Source organism: Cryptotermes secundus, unplaced genomic scaffold, assembly GCF_002891405.2.
Source record: "Cryptotermes secundus unplaced genomic scaffold, Csec_1.0 scaffold589, whole genome shotgun sequence".
Lineage (NCBI taxonomy): Eukaryota > Metazoa > Arthropoda > Insecta > Blattodea > Kalotermitidae > Cryptotermes > Cryptotermes secundus.
The window spans coordinates 244967-264600 of NW_019718279.1; the positions used below are offsets into that span (position 1 = coordinate 244967).

General features: G+C 37.8%; 1 protein-coding gene across 5 annotated transcripts in view; it reads left to right on the forward strand.

The window, feature by feature from the left end:
* Positions 1-19634, forward strand: part of LOC111875362 (thyroid receptor-interacting protein 11) — a 264752-nt gene that overhangs the window by 154516 nt on the left and 90602 nt on the right. For all 5 annotated transcript variants that reach the window (XM_033755822.1, XM_033755825.1, XM_023871565.2 and 2 more), the window contains 5 exons: positions 9241-9365; positions 9590-9724; positions 12265-12375; positions 13135-13275; positions 16814-16952. In XM_033755822.1, coding sequence (XP_033611713.1) covers positions 9241-9365; positions 9590-9724; positions 12265-12375; positions 13135-13275; positions 16814-16952 — 651 coding nt within the window. The remainder of the gene's footprint in view (positions 1-9240; positions 9366-9589; positions 9725-12264; positions 12376-13134; positions 13276-16813; positions 16953-19634) is intronic.

The following is a 19634-nucleotide window of genomic DNA, read 5'->3' on the forward strand; positions in this document are numbered from 1 at the left end:
CGTCAGACACAGACGTAGTGCAGCCGGGGCCATCTGTTCGCACCCGCCAGAGGCCTCAAGTAGACCCCCCCCTGGCCGACTCTGGGGTGATATGTGGAAACATATTCTCGTGAATATTGCAAGAAGAAACACCCTTCTAGGCAGTGCCGTGTGTGCGCAGAGCACAAGAAGAAGAGTAGAACTGCCTACATGTGCAACTTCTGCGTAATGCCTCTTCACAAAGGGGAATGTTTGCACAGATATCACACGCGCAAGCACTTCTAGGAGCTCTGGTAAGTGTTCTCCAAAAATTTCAGTTCATAAAATTAATTAGGAGATTTTATATTAATTTTTAAAGTGAACAGCGCACAAGTTAGGGTAGTAGGTTTAAAAACGCGGGTCCCCAGGGTGATTTAAATGTTTAAACCACCGGTCCGAAATGTGTTAACATTCCGAATGATGCCCTGATCCATTGGTTGAGAAACACTAGTGGTGTTTGGAGGGAACCAAGCAAGTCGCACGTTGGAAAGTTCTATATGGGGGTGGCATGTTGCGTTATCCAAGAACAACAAAACATGCCGGTTTTGCATTTTCATTCTACCATTGAAGGCCCCAAAGTCAAGGAACCTGAAAATATTTCCATTTAAGACAGATTTCCGTTTAATAAAGGGTCCGTTTAAGGCAGGTTTTACTGTATATACGTTGTTAAGGAGTGTGAATCATCTTCATCTTTTCTTTTATGCGGAATGAACCAACCTGGAATGCAAATTCGATTTGCAGAAAACAAAAAAAAAATCGAAATAATTAGTTTATTATTTATGATACATATCTATTTCTTTTTTACTAGAAAGCTGTTTAGAGACATTTGTTTTTGCCGGCGCTTCAAAATTTGGTGAAAATGTGACACAGCATTATCATCAAATAAATTTGTAGCACGCATAGCCACTGCTTTATTAGGGTGATGCTTCTCAGTGTACGATGCAACAGTTTCCCATGCTTTCAGCATTTCTCTTATTGCACCAGAAGATTGTTGCTTTGCTGTTACCACCTCCTCCTCCTCCTCCTCCTCTGACAAGCTCTCATCCACAACTTCTTGCTGTGAAACAAATGCAACTCCAAATTGTGCAAATCGTTGATGTAGACTGATTGTATGTGCGTGGTAGATCAGCCACGCTCACACCTCATTCTAGCTTTTCAATGATTTTACGTTTCATTTCTACGGTTATTTTTATTCTCTTATCGCTGTCTTTTTGCGGCTTTTTCTTCAGGGACATTTTTGTAAGGGTCATTAAACTGCACCAAAAAAATCACTAATATGTCTGAACACAAGTTTGGAAAAATGTGTGATCACAAGCGACACCAAGATGCTAGCAGAACGAGTGCTAAAGACAGACTGATGTAGCAAGCACAGAATCCAGGACCCCCCTCTCGTCACTCGTTATGCGAAATGTCGCTTGTTAAGGGAGTCATTTTTTTACAATTTGTTTTGCTCATTATGTGAATTACCCATTGTGAGAGGTGCTCATTAAGCGAGGTTCCACTGTAAATCAAAGACTAATGGAGGAATAAAAAAAACACTAATAAACTTAATAATAAAATTGATAATTTAACTAATCAACTGCATGGAAAGGCACACTCACCTAGTGAACAGACATTTTATCCACGTTTGCGCAATATGACTAACATACAACTTACTGAAAAGGAAGAAAATTTACTAAATAAAGGAAGCAAATATAATATGGGTATCTCTCCAAAAAAAGTATAAAACAATTAGTCTACAAGACAGAAAACGCGGTAAGACAAGTAAAAGACATTAATCAACAAGAAGCCATTAGATACTTTGCGGCAAAAAAACATACAGCAATTAGCGTCAAAACAAAACATAATAAATAAAGAATACAAAGAACACACATGACCAAACAAATACAACAAAAATTAACACAACATAAAGCAACAATAGCAGAAGCTGATAAAGGAAAAACGTTAGTCATTATTTATAAACAAGACCTAAATGATAAAGTCAAATCATTTATCGAAAATAGTAACATCACCGAATTAAAAACAGACCCTACACAAAAATTTCAAAGAACAGTACAGAACACTTTAAAACAGTGTAAAATTGTAATAGACCCAATAAATAGAAAACATATTCACCAAATTAACCCACAAGCACCCAAACTGAAAGCAAAAATTAAAATACACAAACCAGAGGCCCCAATTAGACCGATAATAAACAGCGCTAATGTACCCGCACATAAACTAGCTAAATACATACATCAAAGACTGAACGACTATCTGAAAACTGAAACTAAATCCAAATCATAAACTACTAACAATGGATATTAAGGACCTCTACGTTAATACCCCAATCAGCGATACACTTCTCGTAACCAATAAATTACTCAAGGATAATCACATAGATGAAAGCATTATAAAAGAAATTATGTCCATAATTAAAATGATCTTGAATCAAAACTATTTTCAATATAACAAAAGATATTACAAACCAAGAACAGGCGTAGCCATGGGCTCCCCCTTATCAAGTACAATGGCAGAAATCTTCTTACAAGACATAGAACAAAGCAGAATAAAACATCTGCTGGAAGATGAGAAAATTATATACTATAACAGATACGTAGACGACATCTTAATAATATATAATAAAACAAAATAACTCCCCAATACATCCTCGAACATTTCAACAGACAACATGCCAAATGATTGGCTTATTGTAGCCTGCCCCAGGTGATTATGATGATGGAGAATTTGATGGAATGAAGAATGGCAGGGGAAACCAAAGTACTCGGAGGAAACACACCCCAGCGCCACTTTGTCCACCACAAATCCCACTTGACCAGACCTGGGATCGAACCCAGGCTGCCGCTGTGGGAAGCTAGTGACTAACCGCTTGAGCTATGGCACGGCCAGATGTTAGATGTATGTATATGGCAGGTTCACTCAGGGTAGTGGCAGAAGTAATCTCAAAATATAAGTTCAGTTTAATGGGCGTACAGGAGGTCAGATGGGATGGAGGTGGCACTGAACCAGCAGGCAAATATAAATTTTTCTGTAGAAAGGTGAATGAGAATCATGAATTAGGTACAGGTTTTTTCGTACATAAGAGAATCATAAAGAGGGTATAGTTTGTTAGTGATAGGATGTCATACATAATACTAATAGGTCGCTGGTGTGAAATCAGTGTTCTGAATGTTCATGCCCCAACAGAAGATAAAATTTATGATATAAAATACAGGTTCTACAAAGAACTAGAACATGTATTCAATAATTTCCTGAAATATGAAAATTTGGTGTGAAATCTGTGTTCTGAATGTTCATGCCCCAACAGAAGATAAAATTTATGATATAAAATACAGGTTCTACAAAGAACTAGAACATGTATTCAATAATTTCCTGAAATATGAAAATTTGGTGTGAAATCTGTGTTCTGAATGTTCATGCCCCAACAGAAGATAAAATTTATGATATAAAATACAGGTTCTACAAAGAACTAGAACATGTATTCAATAATTTCCTGAAATATGAAAATTTGGTGTGAAATCTGTGTTCTGAATGTTCATGCCCCAACAGAAGATAAAATTTATGATATAAAATACAGGTTCTACAAAGAACTAGAACATGTATTCAATAATTTCCTGAAATATGAAAATTTGGTGTGAAATCTGTGTTCTGAATGTTCATGCCCCAACAGAAGATAAAATTTATGATATAAAATACAGGTTCTACAAAGAACTAGAACATGTATTCAATAATTTCCTGAAATATGAAAATTTGGTGTGAAATCTGTGTTCTGAATGTTCATGCCCCAACAGAAGATAAAATTTATGATATAAAATACAGGTTCTACAAAGAACTAGAACATGTATTCAATAATTTCCTGAAATATGAAAATTTTGTTTGAAATCTGTGTTCTGAATGTTCATGCCCCAACAGAAGATAAAATTTATGATATAAAATACAGGTTCTACAAAGAACTAGAACATGTATTCAATAATTTCCTGAAATATGAAAATTTTGTTTGAAATCTGTGTTCTGAATGTTCATGCCCCAACAGAAGATAAAATTTATGATATAAAATACAGGTTCTACAAAGAACTAGAACATGTATTCAATAATTTCCTGAAATATGAAAATTTTGTTAGATTTCAATGCCAAAGTAGGTAGGGAGGACATTTTCAAACCGACGATTGAGAAAGAGAGTTCACATGAAATTAGTAATGATAATGGAGTTAGAGTAGTATTCAATATTCAGTATTGAGGGGGTGGGCTTCCCCATGCACTTAGACCAGTAGTTAGAGTAGTAAATTTTGCTACATCAAAAATTCTTAAAGTCCAAAGTACAATATTCCCACATCTTAACATCCATGAATTTACTTGAACATCTCATAATGGGAAGACACAACCAGATTGACCATATTTTGATAGACAGGAGACGGCATTCAAGTGTACTTGATGTACTCACCCAGGGCAGCAGATTATGATACTGGCCGCTACCTGGTGCTGGCAAAGGTTAGGGAAAGACTGGCAGTGAGTAAACAGAGTTCATATGGAGAGGTTCAATCTCGAGAAATTAAATGAAGTGGAGGTTAAAGAGCAATATTGTGTTGAAATCTCAAATAGGTTCGCAGCTTTGGAAAACTTGGACACTGCAGCGAATGTTGCTAAAGCTTGGGAAACTATTAGAGAGAATATAAAAATTTCTGCCAAATAGAGCCTAGGTTATTATGAACTGAAGAAGCATAAGCCATGGTTCGATGAAAGATAGTCAGAATTATTAGACCAAAGGAAACAAACCAAATTGCAGTGGTTACAGGATCCAAGCAAAAAAAATGGGGATAATCTGAAAAATATAAGATGTGAAACCAGCAGGCTTTTCAGGATTAAAAAAAGGGAATATCTGAAAGATGAAATTGATGAGCTTGCAATGAACAGTAAGAACAAGAACATTAGAGACCTATATAGAGGAATAAATGACTTTAAGAGGAGTTACTGACCTAGAAGTAACTTAGAGAATGATGAGAATGGTGATCTGCTTCCAGATTCCCACAACATTTTGAATGGCTGGCAGAACTACTATGTTCAGTTATTGAATATACATAAGGTTAGGGATGTTAGGCAGATAGAAATACATACAGCTGAGCCATTAGTACCGGATCCTAGCCCTTTTGAGATTGAAATTGCTGTTTTCAATTTGAAAAGATATAAATCGCCAGGTAATGATGAAATTCCAGTATAACTTATTCAAGAAGGTAGCGAAATATTACATCCTAAGATCCATAAGCTAATTATATTTGGAATAAGGAAAAATTGCCTCATCAGTGGAAGTAGTCTATTATTGTTCAAGTTCACAGGAAGGGTGATAAAACTGACTATAGTAATTATCCGAGGATATCACTGCTATCAGCTTCATACAAAATGTTATCCAATATTCGTCTCTCAAGGTTAAGTCCATATATGGATGAAGTTATTGAGGATCATCGGTATGGGTTTCGACGTAACAGATCAACTACAGATCAGATCTTTTGCACTCGTCAGATATTGGAGAATAAAATGGGAGTACAATGAGGCAGTACATCAGCTATTCATAGACTTCAAGAAAACCTATGCTGCATTTAGGATGGAAGTATTGTACAATATTCTGAGAGTTTGGGTTAAATGAAATGCATGGTAAAGTCCGTATAGGTAAACAGTTGTCTGATGATTTCCCTATCAAGAATGGTCTAAAACAAGGAGATGCTTTGTCACTATTCCTTTTCAAATTTGCTTTAGAATATGCCATTAGGAAGGTCCAGGAAAACCAGGTGGAACTGAAATGAAGTGGGACACATCAGCTGTTGGTCTGTGCTGATGATGTGAATCTACTGGGTGATAATATAGGTATGTTGCGTGTTGCCTGTGTAATGCAACAAATAAATTCATGCAGGTCTCGGATTTAGCGAATAAGTTTATTGGCCGATCTGCTTTACACTTACAAGTAGAATTATTCAGTTATAACATCAGACATTTCTTGCGACACTGTTCTATTTACTGCTTCTGCTATAGTGGAAGCCAAACTGAACTGTTTTCGGCAACTTCCAGAACTCAACTAACTGTCGAAGCTCGACTTTTATAACCTGATCTTGGATTAAATAGAACACACCATGTGGGAGTCTTTGGTCTTGGCTGCTGTCATGCAGCAAACCCTCTGTTGTCCTTTCATCTCTGGGGAAACGCATTTGTTGCTTAAGGTATTCCTAGGCAACAGCCCACTGTTATTGCATTTCCATGGAAGTATGCCTTCCGGATTCCCGGCATGTGACGTTGCTCCCTTCTAAAGGTTGTTTGTCCCGAACAGCCTAATGGTGTTTCCTTCCTTTGGTCCGCCCTCTTCTTCAAGAGTGCTTGTCCCGGGCAGCTCCATGGTCCGGTGTTCTTTGGTTCCGTCGTATCATATTCATCCCTCACTTTCCCTCTCTCACTCACTCTAGCTGGGGAGGCTGGTGCTTCTACATTACCAGCTCCTGCTTGGCTTGCAGTCTCTTTTTTTCGTTTAGGAGGGGGCTATCCCCACCACAAAGTCCAGTCGACAATCTTTCATAAGACAGCAGAAGATCCGGCGATCTTCATGCTGACACTCTTGTAGAAGGTCTTCTTTCAAGTTCCCCTCCTTCCTAGGTGCAATCGCTATCCTGATCTACACCCTACGATGCCGTCTTGGTTGACACCTTTTTCTTCTGACATAGCAGCCGTTTGCCACGTATCTCCTTTATTCCCTTTCTTCCTTTGTGGAAAATCCACACTCTCTTTTTCTGAGCCTCTGGATTCTTTCATCATCCTTGATCCTGATACAGTTTCTTCTGACGATGCTTCTCTTGTGCCAGGCAATACTTGTATGACCGGACATCTTCCTGTTGTTTTCCTTTATCTGCCATGCCACTTTCGCATGGCAGGACATCCCTCTGGAGGCGATGGCCAGTTGTCGGCACCCATCCTGGTTCTGGACCCATTCCTTTGGATTTTGATGGTTTCGGTTCCTATGCCTCTTCATTGGTCCTCTTAACCCACATTGTTTTGGCATCTTCTACGGGGACCTCTTTTTGTGCCACCTGAGGTTTCTTGTCCACTAAGGTCAGCCCCTCTTCCAGACGTGCCTCCGTCGTTTCTCTGCAGGCCATCGTCTCTTTTCGGCCAGTCGCCATCATTTTCCTGAGCTCCTCTTGGGCGACCTCAGTTTTGGCCAGCAAAACTTCTTGGGTGGCTTCCCCATTGGCCTCTGTTTTGTCTACCTTTGCTTGGTTGGCCAGAAGCTGTTGCATCATCTGCTCTTGGCTGGCTCTCATCTCTTTCAGCAGGAGTTCCATCATCTGCTGTGAATCCATTTTTTTTTGTAGTGGCGGATGTAGCACTTGCGCTCTTGGTCCACTAATTTTTTTCTTTTTCGTGTGTTGTTTGCGTGTTTAAGGCCAATCCCACTTCTGTAACACCAGTTGTCATGTGTTGCCTATGTAACGCCACAAATAAATTCACACAGGTCTCGGAATTAGGGAATAAGTTTATTGGCCGATCTCCTCTACACCTACAAGGTCAATTATTCACTTATAATGTCGTCAGATGTTTCTTGCAACACTGTTCTAATTACTGCTTCTGCTATAGTTGAAGCCAAACTGAACTGTTCATGGCAACTTCCAGAACTCATCTAACTGCTTGGTCCCTTCAAGCTGGACTGCTATAACCTGTTCTTGGACAGAATAAAATGCACCATGTAGGAGCCTTTGGTCTCAGCTGCTGTCATGCGATGAACCCTCTGTTGTCCTTTCATCTCCGGGGAAACACATTTATTGCGTAAGGAATTCCTAGGCACTGTTAATGCATTTCCATGGGAATATGCCTTCCAGATTCCCGGCATGCGACAATACTACAAAGAGAAACACACAAACTTTAATTGATACCAGTAAGGAGGTTGGTCTAGAAGTAAACACAGAGAAAACTAGGTATATGTTGTTGTCTTCGCCAAAATGCAGGGCCAAATCATGGGTATAGATAGGTAACATGTTTTGAAAATGTGGCACAGTTCAGATTTTTGGGAACGACAATAACAAATCAAAACATGAGTCAGGAGGAACTGAAGGGGAGATTGAACTTGGGTTAATGCTTGCTACCATTCAGTTTAGAGCATTTTGTCCTCTCGTCTGCTGTCTAAAAACATAAAAATTAGAATGTACAAAGCTATAATTTTGCCTGTGGTTTTGTATGTGTGTGAAACTTTGTCTCTAACATTGAGGAAGGAAGATAAACTGAGTGTGTGAGAACAGGGTATTGAGAATATTTGGACCAAAAAGAGATGGAGTGACAGAAGGTTGGAGAAAACTGCATGACGAGGAGCTTCATAACTTGTACTCTCCTCCAGGTATAATTGCAATGATCAGGTCAAGGTGGATGAGATGAGCAGGGCATGTAGCATGAATGGGGGAGAAGAGGAATTCATGTAGGATGTTGGTGGAAAAGCCAGGTGGAAAGAGACCACTGGGAAGACCAAGGCATAGGTGGGTGGACAATATTAAAATGAATCTTAGAGAGATAGGATGGGATGGTATGGATTGATCTGGCTCAGGATAGGGACCAGTGGTGGGCTCTTTTGATTATGGTAATGAACCGTCAGGTTCCATAAAATACTGGGAAGTTCTTGAGTAGCTGCACAAATGGCGGCTTCTCAAGAAGGGCTCAGCTCCATGAATGAGTGAGTTAGCTACGAATGAGTATGACAGTCATGCTGAGTTACAAACTGCAGCACAAAGTCTTCTCAGTCTTCCCTAGTTGTTGCATGGTAGCAGCCTTCAACAGTGGACGTTCCCCTTCCTCTGGGTTCCCGAACAGTCCCCAGCCTCAGCTACCAGCTTCTCACAGCAGCAACCCAACAGCTGAACCCCAGCAGTTGTATAATTCATGTACTCATCAACCAAAAGTCAACTCATCGCTAACTGTCCTGCTTATAGCATCTCTGCCCAGACCGCACCGAAAACACCATTCCTCTGTTGCTGTTTATGGACTGTTGCCTAGTAACAGTCAATGTCTAGTTGTTTGTTTCACTATCGTTGCCTGGCGGTGGTTTCTGCATGCCACGTTATTTATGGGTGTAGTTGAATCTGACTGTTTGTTCAGCTATATTAGAAAAATAGCATTTTTGCCTTGATTGAAAGTTACAGATGATTCTTGTAATTTCATTAAGTGACATGGATTGAGAAACTCCATTTTGCATTGTTTCAGGAAACAGTTGTGACTTCAGCAGTAGGGTTGATTTTCATTGTGGAGATGATGGAAAGAAATCAATTGGTGGAGACAGTATGGACCTTAACTTAAAATACTCAGATTCCAGTAGCAAGAAGACAGATGTGAGTATATTTTTAAGCAAGAAAAATATATCTTGTGTTGCACATATAAGCACTCATTTGAGCAAAGTACTGGCAGTGATAGTTATTGTATGTTTTGACAGCTGCCTGTGTAAGTGCTCTTCCCTCCCTTTTTTTTTATGCACTCTGATGTGCAGAGTTTTCTTTTGAATAACACTTTTATTTAAAGGTCCCACCTTCTGTTTTATACTGTCATATGTTTTCAGGATGACTGTGAGACAGAATCCTTAAAATCAGAAATATCAGAACTTTGCCTCCTGAAGCAGAAATTAAATTCTCAGATATCACAGCTGCAAATGAAAGTTGAAACCTATGAGAGAGACATTGAATGCTTTGAAATGGTAAGTTCTTTATTTTCTTGGAGAATAAAACACCTGAAAGGATGAGGGAAGCTGTTTTGATCATCCATTTCATGTTGATTAGAACAATATTAATGGTTATAATTACTTTGAAAGTGGTCAAGTAGGTTAGGCTTGAAAGTGGTGCAGCATTGTTTAACAACAACGAATATCACAGTCAAGTAGGTTAGGCTCCTGCTTCATATTTGAAAGGTTCCATGTTCAAATGTCAGCCTGGAATATATGACACAAACTCCGTCCTAAGTGCAACAATTTATTGTAGTTCTTTCATCTTGCTTTCTTCTACGCTACATGTTTCAGCCGCAAACGGCCATCATCAGGTGTATACTCTCATGTAGCTGCTACACTGCACATAGTTTAAAATGTAAAAAACACTAGGCTTCTCAATCGTTCATTTCGTCGTTGCTAACAGGTTTTGATATATCAGAATCTTCCCCTCTGATATCTGTCTAATATGTACAAAATCTTTGTTAACCCACGCACGTCAATTGGATTTTCATAAACTGGCACTTTTAAAATCTTCAATTCCAATTTTAAAAATTTCTTTAAAAATTTTTTTCTTCAAATTTTAAATTTTAAAATTCTTAGGGTTACCTATCCTATATCTACAGTGCTGCAGCGGCTACTTCTTCTTTTCAGCACTGTTCAGGTATTATTCTGTGTAGGCTCCCTGTGTGCGTGCCGCTGCTTATCTTTAATACATGTATAGACATAGGGCGGGTAACCCTGTGAATTTTAAATTTTAAAATTCAAAGAAAAAAAATGTTTTTAATTGGTATTGAAGATTTTAAAAGTGCCAGTTTATGAAAATCAAATTGAGGTGTGGAGGTTAACAAAGATTTTGTACATATCTGACAGATATCAGCGGGGAAGATTCTGATATATCGAAACCTGTTAGCAACGGCAAATTGAACAATTGAGAAGACTAGTGTTTTTAAATTTTAAACTACATGCAGTGTAGCAGCTATGTAAGAGTATACACCTGATGATGGCCGTTTGCGGCCGAAACATGTAGTGTAGAAGAAAGCAAGACAAAAGAACTACAATAAATTGTTGCACTTAGGATGGCGTTTATGTCATATATTGTGTAGAGTGTAACAGGATGCTTAAATATTATATTGTCAGCCTGGAAGGCAGCTGTCTGGGCTGAGTTTATAATTTTCTTTCCTCGTTTCCTCCGGTTAGTGGAATAGTGCTCCAAATCAGGCCACAAATTCTGTCTTACATATCCTTTCCACTTTATTATTCACTAGTTGGCTCATCATTTGATGCTATAGTAGAATCCCGATTTAAGGGTCCCTAAACTGAGAGAAACCCTCATATTCTGTGTTCACATTTAAATACTGTAGTATTTTCCTTGATATAGTGTTTCTTGTGTCTTAATTCTGCCCACATAGTGAATGAAAATCAATCTAACTTGGTTGGTATCCTATTTACTGACATGGAAAGCTAGATTTTTTTCGCTTATTCTTTGTGTTCATTTTAGTGTGAAAATTGAATTTTTTGTTTCTAAACACTTTTGGCTTTAACTGGGTTGATATTTCTAAGTGAGTAAATGGTAATATTCATACCATATTGTACTATTACTATGACAAATGAGAAAGTGATGTTTCAAGGCTTAGGAGACATGAGCTATGATGATTTCAGCAAAGAACCACCGAAGCTGTGAATCAGAAACTAATTCCCCGCAAAGAAATAGTACAGTGAAGGTGATGAATTTTAGAATGGTGAAAACAGAAAATGTGAGAAGGAAGAAGCTGGCTTAATGTACTATAATATGCTTTCAAATTCAGATTTCACTGTATGCGGTCTGAGCTACTGACATCATCATTAAATAGTTCATAAAATGAATAAATAAAAATAAACATCAGCCTTAATGATAGAAATTTTTACAACATTTCTGCTGGGCTGTCATCCTGTAATAAAACCTTTGCTGTTCGTCTCCATCCTTCCATAATAATTCTTTGTGTATCTGTGTCCACATTTCCATTTGTTTATCTTACCTCACCTTCAGTTTCCACCTTTCCCTTTGTTGCCCACATTACTGCTCATTCATCAGTTCCATTTTTGAAATAATGAAATGAATCCTGTCACAGTCTGCTTGTAACACATCCTGTACCACTGCATCTTAATTTGAGCAACTTTTTGTAGCATCTTTAGCATCATATTTTATGCAGTGTGCCAGTTTCAGACTTTATCTCTTCTTACTCATTCTCTGTAATGATATCTACTTCATATATTGTGCTTATATCTGTCATTGTTTTACACTTACATGAACTCATTAGTCCCATAACTGAAGTTATACAAAGTAAAGAGTTAAATCAGTTGATAAAAGATTAATTTTGCTGGGGAGATAAACCTGGAGCCTTCCAGACCTCAGCAGACATTGAGTTTTCTGAATTTGTGTAGGACTGAAATATTTCTGCTAGCACTTGTAACTTCTTCACAATAGTTGATAATATCGAGGATCATATGTAAAAAATACAAAATTATATTTTGAGTAACAAATTTCATCTTTGCAGATGAAGTCTGACTGGACTGTGGAAAAGAAGATGCTGGAACAGCATTTGTCTGGTTTGAAAGAGCAGTTGAGAGAAAAAGAAGAGAAGTTAAATCTTGTCACTGCACAGAAGGTTGGTTTCTTCCTTTTTCCTAATTTCTCTTTCGGAAATTATGGTCTATCCTTTTCAGCTTTGATGCAGAACTTCATGAAAAGTAAGCTATGAGAAAGGTTCCGGGGATACTTGCCCAGTATCTGTGGCAGCTTAATGATATTCACTGGCAGCATTTTGGCCTTAATATTATTGTATTACACAGTATCAGAATAGGTCTTCGTAAGTTGCAGACATAAAAGTATAAGATATATTTGTTTTACATGATCTTAGTTAATTGACATTTAAGGTAATACCTTGCACCAGATATTTGTATGAAGTCCTGCAAGACTGGACTTGTTGAGTAGCCAATAGAGTTAACCAGATACTGAAGATGTAAATATTTTGATATTTATGAAAAATTAGTTACAAAAAGATGGAAAGTGTTTAACATTTTGTATGTCTTTATGTGTGTTTGGTTCAAGTTTTAGTATGAAGTTAAAGTGAAAATGCTATGAATATTTAATAAAGAATTTTTAAGAATTTAATTAGGCACATTACAGCTGTTCCTATGTTCAGCAGAGCCAAGATATAATAACATAATAATGAGTTTGACCAGTCACTCATTTGATGCAGCAGTAAAAAGGATATAGAAAAGAATATGCTCTGATGGAATCCCAAAAACGTTATGAAGTATTGACCAGTCCTACAACAGTTCTGGTATGAATGCACAGTGGTGATATAGGCATGATCTTATTTTTCTAAGTGTTTAGAACTAAAGTGTCTTCTTCTGCTTCTCAGGGATTGATGGAGGTAAAGAAGCAGTCACTTGTTCACGTTGTCAAATCAGAAGAACATGTGATGCTGCAGAAGAGGCTGGAGGAGCTGAGTGTTCAGTTGACTCAGATTCAGGAAGAGAAAGAACAGCTTCAGCAAGGAAAGGTACACCTGGCTGTTGTGCATCTGGCTTTCAGAATAGTATGTGCTGGTCCTACAAGAATTTATGACTACCCATAGAAAGTGAAGTTTTATATTTTTGTTTTACCAGTGAGCTGTTATGTATTTTGTATCATTTATAAGAGTATTTCAGAATCTTTTTCCATCAACATACTCCTCATTCTCATATTGAAACTTGACATACCCCTCTTCAGTGGCCACCTAATTTTTGTACTATACTTTGTTATTTTGCGTCATAAAGTGGCACTTAGTGCAGTCTTCTTTCATTTTAAATTAATTTATTTCTTGCACAAAGTAAAGTCAGAATACTTCTTCAGGCCTTTTTGACCTGGGTGTGACATTGAGGTGTTGCTTCCTGACTAAGAGTACATATACCTCTGGTCCACAACCAGTGAACTGTAAGCTGATAATGAAAGAAGTTTATAGTTTATGTATTTGGGAAGCGTTACCAATTTTTTGGTTATTATTTCCATGTTTGCTGAATGTTACATCTCCCTTTGTTTGCACTGTCTTCTGTACTTGGTCTCGTGCTTTCAATATGAAGTTGACATTTATAGTTTGTTTCTTTCTAATTGCTTTCTCTCTCTATATATATATATATCACATCAGTTGTATTTTTCATGGTGATATTACAGTGTATATTGCTAAAAAATAGTTAATGCTGTTTTTGTATAGTGTACAAGCAGACAAATGCTTAGAAGAAAGCAATGTCAGGTTGTTATTTTCAGTGTATATGCATTGAAAGTAATTACATTGGGCCCTCGTTATACCACTGCTCAGGTATACCTTGGCTTTTATCATGCCCCTTGGTACAGTTACATATGTTGCAGGTTGTACAGATATTTGGAATTTTTTTAAGCATCAGACTGTATGACAGCATTCCTTGCTCTAATTCACAGGTACAGAGGGTAAAATCCATAGTTTCCTAGGTATAGGCTGTATTTTTCTGGTTTTTCCATCCTTTGGAATAATTTGAAGAATGCTATTTTCTGAGATGTGGTGCTGTGTAGATCTTGTGTGTAAGCTCCGAATTTCAAATATGTAATATCTAAGGATATTAATGCTAAAGAATGTTGCATGCGGTGTTGGTTTAGCCTTGTAGAAAGTTAGAACAAGTACTGACTGCTGGAAAAAATGTATTGGAAGAGATGACATCATGGAAGACAAGACAAAGTTAGTCCATTTCCAAAAGAGATGAAGGCTATGTGTGATACACTCATTAGTAATTAAAGATGTCCTGGCGGCTTGGATTGAGGTAGATATGGAAACACCAGTTGTGTATCTTCTGTGAGAAATGTGAAGACAACTGATGAACTTGAATCCACCACATACAAGGAACCCAAACAAGGAGAAAGTGCAATCGAATACCTACAAGGCATCAAAAGACATGCTACATCAATACAAGACCAGGAAGGGCCCCCAAAATATGCATCAGTAGAAGAGAAACATCTGCATACAACTACTACTTCTGTAGAAACATAATGTGATGGAATATGACCATTTGCTAGGCAACGGTTTCTGGTTCCTGTTCCCGTGGCAATGAATATTAACAGAGGCATTCCCATGACAACAGAGGAACTGTCCAACATGGTGACTTCTATCCTGGCTGCATGGCACTCATCCAGGACAGTGGATTCATGAATTCAAAGAGAGTAGAGACCAGTTCACGATTCAGACAGCCGTGAGATATTCATCAGACAGATGTTATTCAGAAGGAGTTCAGTGTGTAAACTGTTAAAATCAACTGTAATCGTAAAGAAGTGCCAGTAAACCCAACCATCAAATCTAGAATTCATTATTATTCATCACACTAACCCCTTACACATGACAGTAAGAAAACCTTTTATATATACATTTAATTTTAATGATTTAACATTTTAACAATATTTAATCTTAGAGGCGAACACATCTTTTTATGTATAACAGCATTACGTATCACTTAAAAGTCCAGTATTCCAGTATGTAAACACTGGACAGTGTAGGAATATTAGCAGATGTAAAATGAGCTGAAACGTGTAAGAAATGACAAATGTGTGGTGTATCCATACTTTCTATTTTGGTGACAGAATATAATAAAGGAAAGATGTTAACACTAGTAAATCATTAGAACTTCTGATGAGAAGGGGGGTTATCACAAGTGGATGCGCATACATGGTTTCATCTAATATCATTATGTAATAAACTAGGAAAGATAAAATATATTAGGAGTTCCCTGAGTAGACATTTTAACCTTTTTGGCATCCGATACTGTAGAACAGAGTAAAATTAAATGGTCCCTCCTGTGCATAATATAATAAAGCTGTGTGTAAAAGCCATTTAGTTGGTCCAGTACCATCAGTATACAGAGAATGTCAGTGACATGGCAAAGGGTTAAGTTTCAGTTTAACTGTCAACACTAATTTTTGGCTGCTGATTTACATCCCGTATTTTATTAGTATTACCAGCTCCTGGGCATTGCACCAGAAGTCACTCTTCTCTCCACCACTAGTGTTTATCCCATCATTGCTTAACTGGTCGTGCTCCAAATCTGTAAGCTACTCATTCTTTCTACCCAGATGATGGGTGCCTATCTCCATATACAGTACATTCTGTGGGAGGTGTGACTGCCTACACCAAGCTCCCAAAGAATCTCGTCTCAATTTTCGAGAATCCACGTTAGGAAGGACACTCTGGATGAGTGACTGATCATGAGTTATATCCTTAAAGAATTCTTAGAAATGACTGCAAGAATCGTACATTTTTTAGAATGTTTGGACTTTCTTAGAATCTCTTTTTCAACTTCACATGGGATCACATGCATTCACATCTGTACCTTGGTAAAAGTTGTCAGAATTCATTCTGAATCATGAAATATTTAAGAGAAGTTTTCGTTTATATAACGGAAGTGCCACATCAAGAAACTATCATTGTAATTATAATTTTGGGAATAAATAGAAATTTTACAGTTTGTGAAGTTATTCTGTGGTATCAATATACTGATTGTTTCTGGTGCTGTCTTTCTTTATTTCTTCTTTTTTTTTCTTCTCTCTCTCTCTCTCTCTCTCTCTTTTTCTTTCTTTTCCCTAGTGGGGTGGGACTAAGTCCCTTGTACTATGGCCACTTCTGGCCTATTGTACCAGCCCCAGATTGTGATTGTGGAGCAATTGGTGGAATGAAGATTGGTAGGAGAAACCGAAGTACTCTGAGAAAACCCGCCCCAGCGCCACTTTGTTCGCCACAAATCCCACTTTATCAAACCTGGGCAGCCGCGGTGGGAAGCCACCAACTACCGCTTGAGCTATGGCATGGCCCTTGGTGCTTTCTTAGTATTAGCCTGGACATGTGCTGACATGTGTTAGTAACTTGAAGCTAGCCAAATCATGCATCTTGTGGAGTAGTGAAGGCAAAAAGGGCTGTGTGTGGAGAGGTTTTAGGGTTGGATTTCTCTTTTGCAGTGGACTGAATATAATGCAGAGAGATTTTGGTGATAGCTCATGCATGTTGGTTTCTTGAAGATAAAAATGTGTTTTCCTATACTTTATAGATTTGTCTGTCATCTGAAGTGGAGGCCATGGCCAAGGTAATTCAGGATTTGGAATCTCAGCTTGCAAGAGCTCAAGAAGAGAACACAGGGTTGACCAAGAGCCTGGAAGTACTAGATGAGCAGCATCAGGGGGCAATTGGTTTGTAGTCTTGTACTCTAAAGTTACCTCCTGATGTGGGACCCTTATACTTCTCAACATCATCTAGAAAGTGATCTAGAGCTTTCTCCTTCAGATGACAGTATCCTCTAATTAACACTTCTTCATTTCTCACATAATCGGTCCAACTGATCTTCTCCATCCTTCTCCAACACCACATTTTGAAACTTTCCAGATGTTTCTGATCTACTGCCCTAAGTGTCCATGTTTCAGCCCCATACAGAGCTATGCTCCAAATGTAGCATTTCACTAGCTTCTTCCTCAAATTTAAGTCCAATTTGCTGGTAAAAAAATTTTTTCTTCTTGCTAAATGCAGCTTTTGCCATGGCAATCCTGGATTTAAATTCACTAGTACACCTTGCATCATCTGTTAACAAGCTACCCAAATATTTAAAACATTTCACATTCTCCAGTTGTTTTTGGTCTATCTTTATTGTGACTGGGGTTGGTTGTCTCGAAATTTTCATTACTTTTGTTTTCTCCACATTCATTTCCATGCCATAGCACCTTCCAATTTCAATTAGTCTATCAATCATGCCCTGTAGCACAGTTTCTTCCTTAGCCATTAACACAAGGTCATCTGCATATTTCACAGTTTGAATAATTTGCCCTCCTACTTTGAAGTCACCGAGCCCATCCAGAGCTTCCTTGGTAAGGCATTCGCTGTACAAGTTGAACAGAATTGGTGATAAACAGCATCCTTGTCGAACTCCTCTTCCAATCTGCACACTTCCTGTCTCCCCCCTGTCCAGTCGTACTCTAACTTTCTGATCCATGTACAATTTGCTAATCAATCTTCTTTCATGCCAATCGATACCTGTTTCTTTCAGGATCTGCATTAATTTGGTCCAGTTTACCCGGTCAAATGCCTTCTGCCAGTCTATGAAGCAAACACACAGTTCTTCATCTATCTCCAAAGTTCGTTCCGCTATAATTCTCATCATCCCAATTGCATCCCTGGTTCCTTTTCCTCTTCTAAATCCAAACTGATCTTCTCCAAGTACATCCTCTATTTTCCTTTCAATTCTTCTTTTAAGTATCTTTGCTATTATCTTTGCTGTATGTGCAATAAGACTTATTGTGCGATGGTCGCTGCATTTTGTAGCTTTTGTCTTTTTCTTTAAGGCAATCATTGTAACTTCTGTAAAGTCCTTGGGCCACTCTCCACTTTCATATATGGTGTTCATTAGTTTTGTCAGTGTTTTCAAACCACCTTCTCCCAGTAACTTGAGCACATCTCCAGGTACATCATCATCTCCTGTAGCCTTTCCCTTCCTCATTTCCTTGATAGCTTTTTCCACCTCACTTTGTAAAATATACGGTCCTTTCCCGTCTGTATCTACTTCTTCTTCCGGTTCAACTTCTAAGGTTTCTGGCCGATTAGGTCGATCATATAGTTCTGAAATATAATTTTCCCAAATTTTCAGCACTTGCCTCTGATCTACTCTTCTATTCCCCTGGGAGTCTTCGATGCCAATATTTTGAATCCCATGATTCTCTTTCCATCCTAGTTCTTTTGTCTTCATGTACATCAAATCATAAAGTCCTGTTCTTTGAAATTCTATAATCTCATTACATATCTTCTCAAGATATTCCTTTTTGGCCCTGTCTGTGGCTCTTTTCGATTCATTCCTAAGTCTCCTGTATTTCCTCCTGCCTTCTTCATTGTTGACATTCTTCCATTTCCTTCACTCCTCCATTTTACTCATCATCTCCTGTGTAACCCATGGTTTTCTTGCTATCTTCTCAACTTTACCAACCAAATCACCGATAGTATCTAACATGCTTTCTTTTATATTGTTCCACTGCACTTCAGCATTTCCGCTTTCACCTTCAATTGCACCGAGTTTCTCTTCTAGGGTCTCCTGCACGCTTTGTCTTTGTCTTACTATGAATAGCATAATTGCTACACTTGTATAATATGTATTTGAAAATGTATGTTATCCTTAGAATTTTTACAGAAAGTAATTTGAATATTAATATTTATAATCGTTAAGATTCTGAAGTTTTGTTTATGGCTTTTAAAAGTGAATGTGATATTCTTGTAGTAAAATAAAAATTGATAACGTTGTTTAGGGGAGATGTGTTCGTTGGAACATTTTTCTGTTTTTTCTTCTATGGTACAAAGAAATATCATCTAAAGGGGCATGTATGTGTGATTAATGCACAATGTATTGCAAGTTTCTAACATTGACTGCCTTCTTAAGAACTGTTTGAAATTAAGAAAAAAGTTGCCTGGCAGAAGAATGTCATGTACCTACGAATTTATCCTTTAACACTCATTTGACTATAAGAAAGAAGAATAATAATTGTTCTTTTCATTGTTGTGAAACTGTATTGTGTTTATTTATAGAATACAATTGTTACGTATACGAAGCACAGGAATTACTTTCCTTTGTCATGAATATAACCTTCAGACTTCTATGTTTTATTGCAAATTATTCATATCAGTAAGGACTACTGGTTAACTTATTGTGCATTGTGATTTCTAAAATGTCCTTAAACCCACAAATGGCCAGCTACCGAGGCTGAACATTTTGATTGAACTGGTTTAGATGCTATAGTGGTACTGTTTGTTTGATTGACATCAAGACTCCATCTGGTGTTGGTCTAGACCAGGCATGTCCAACTTCAAACAGGTTGTGATCGACTTTTTAGTGTCAA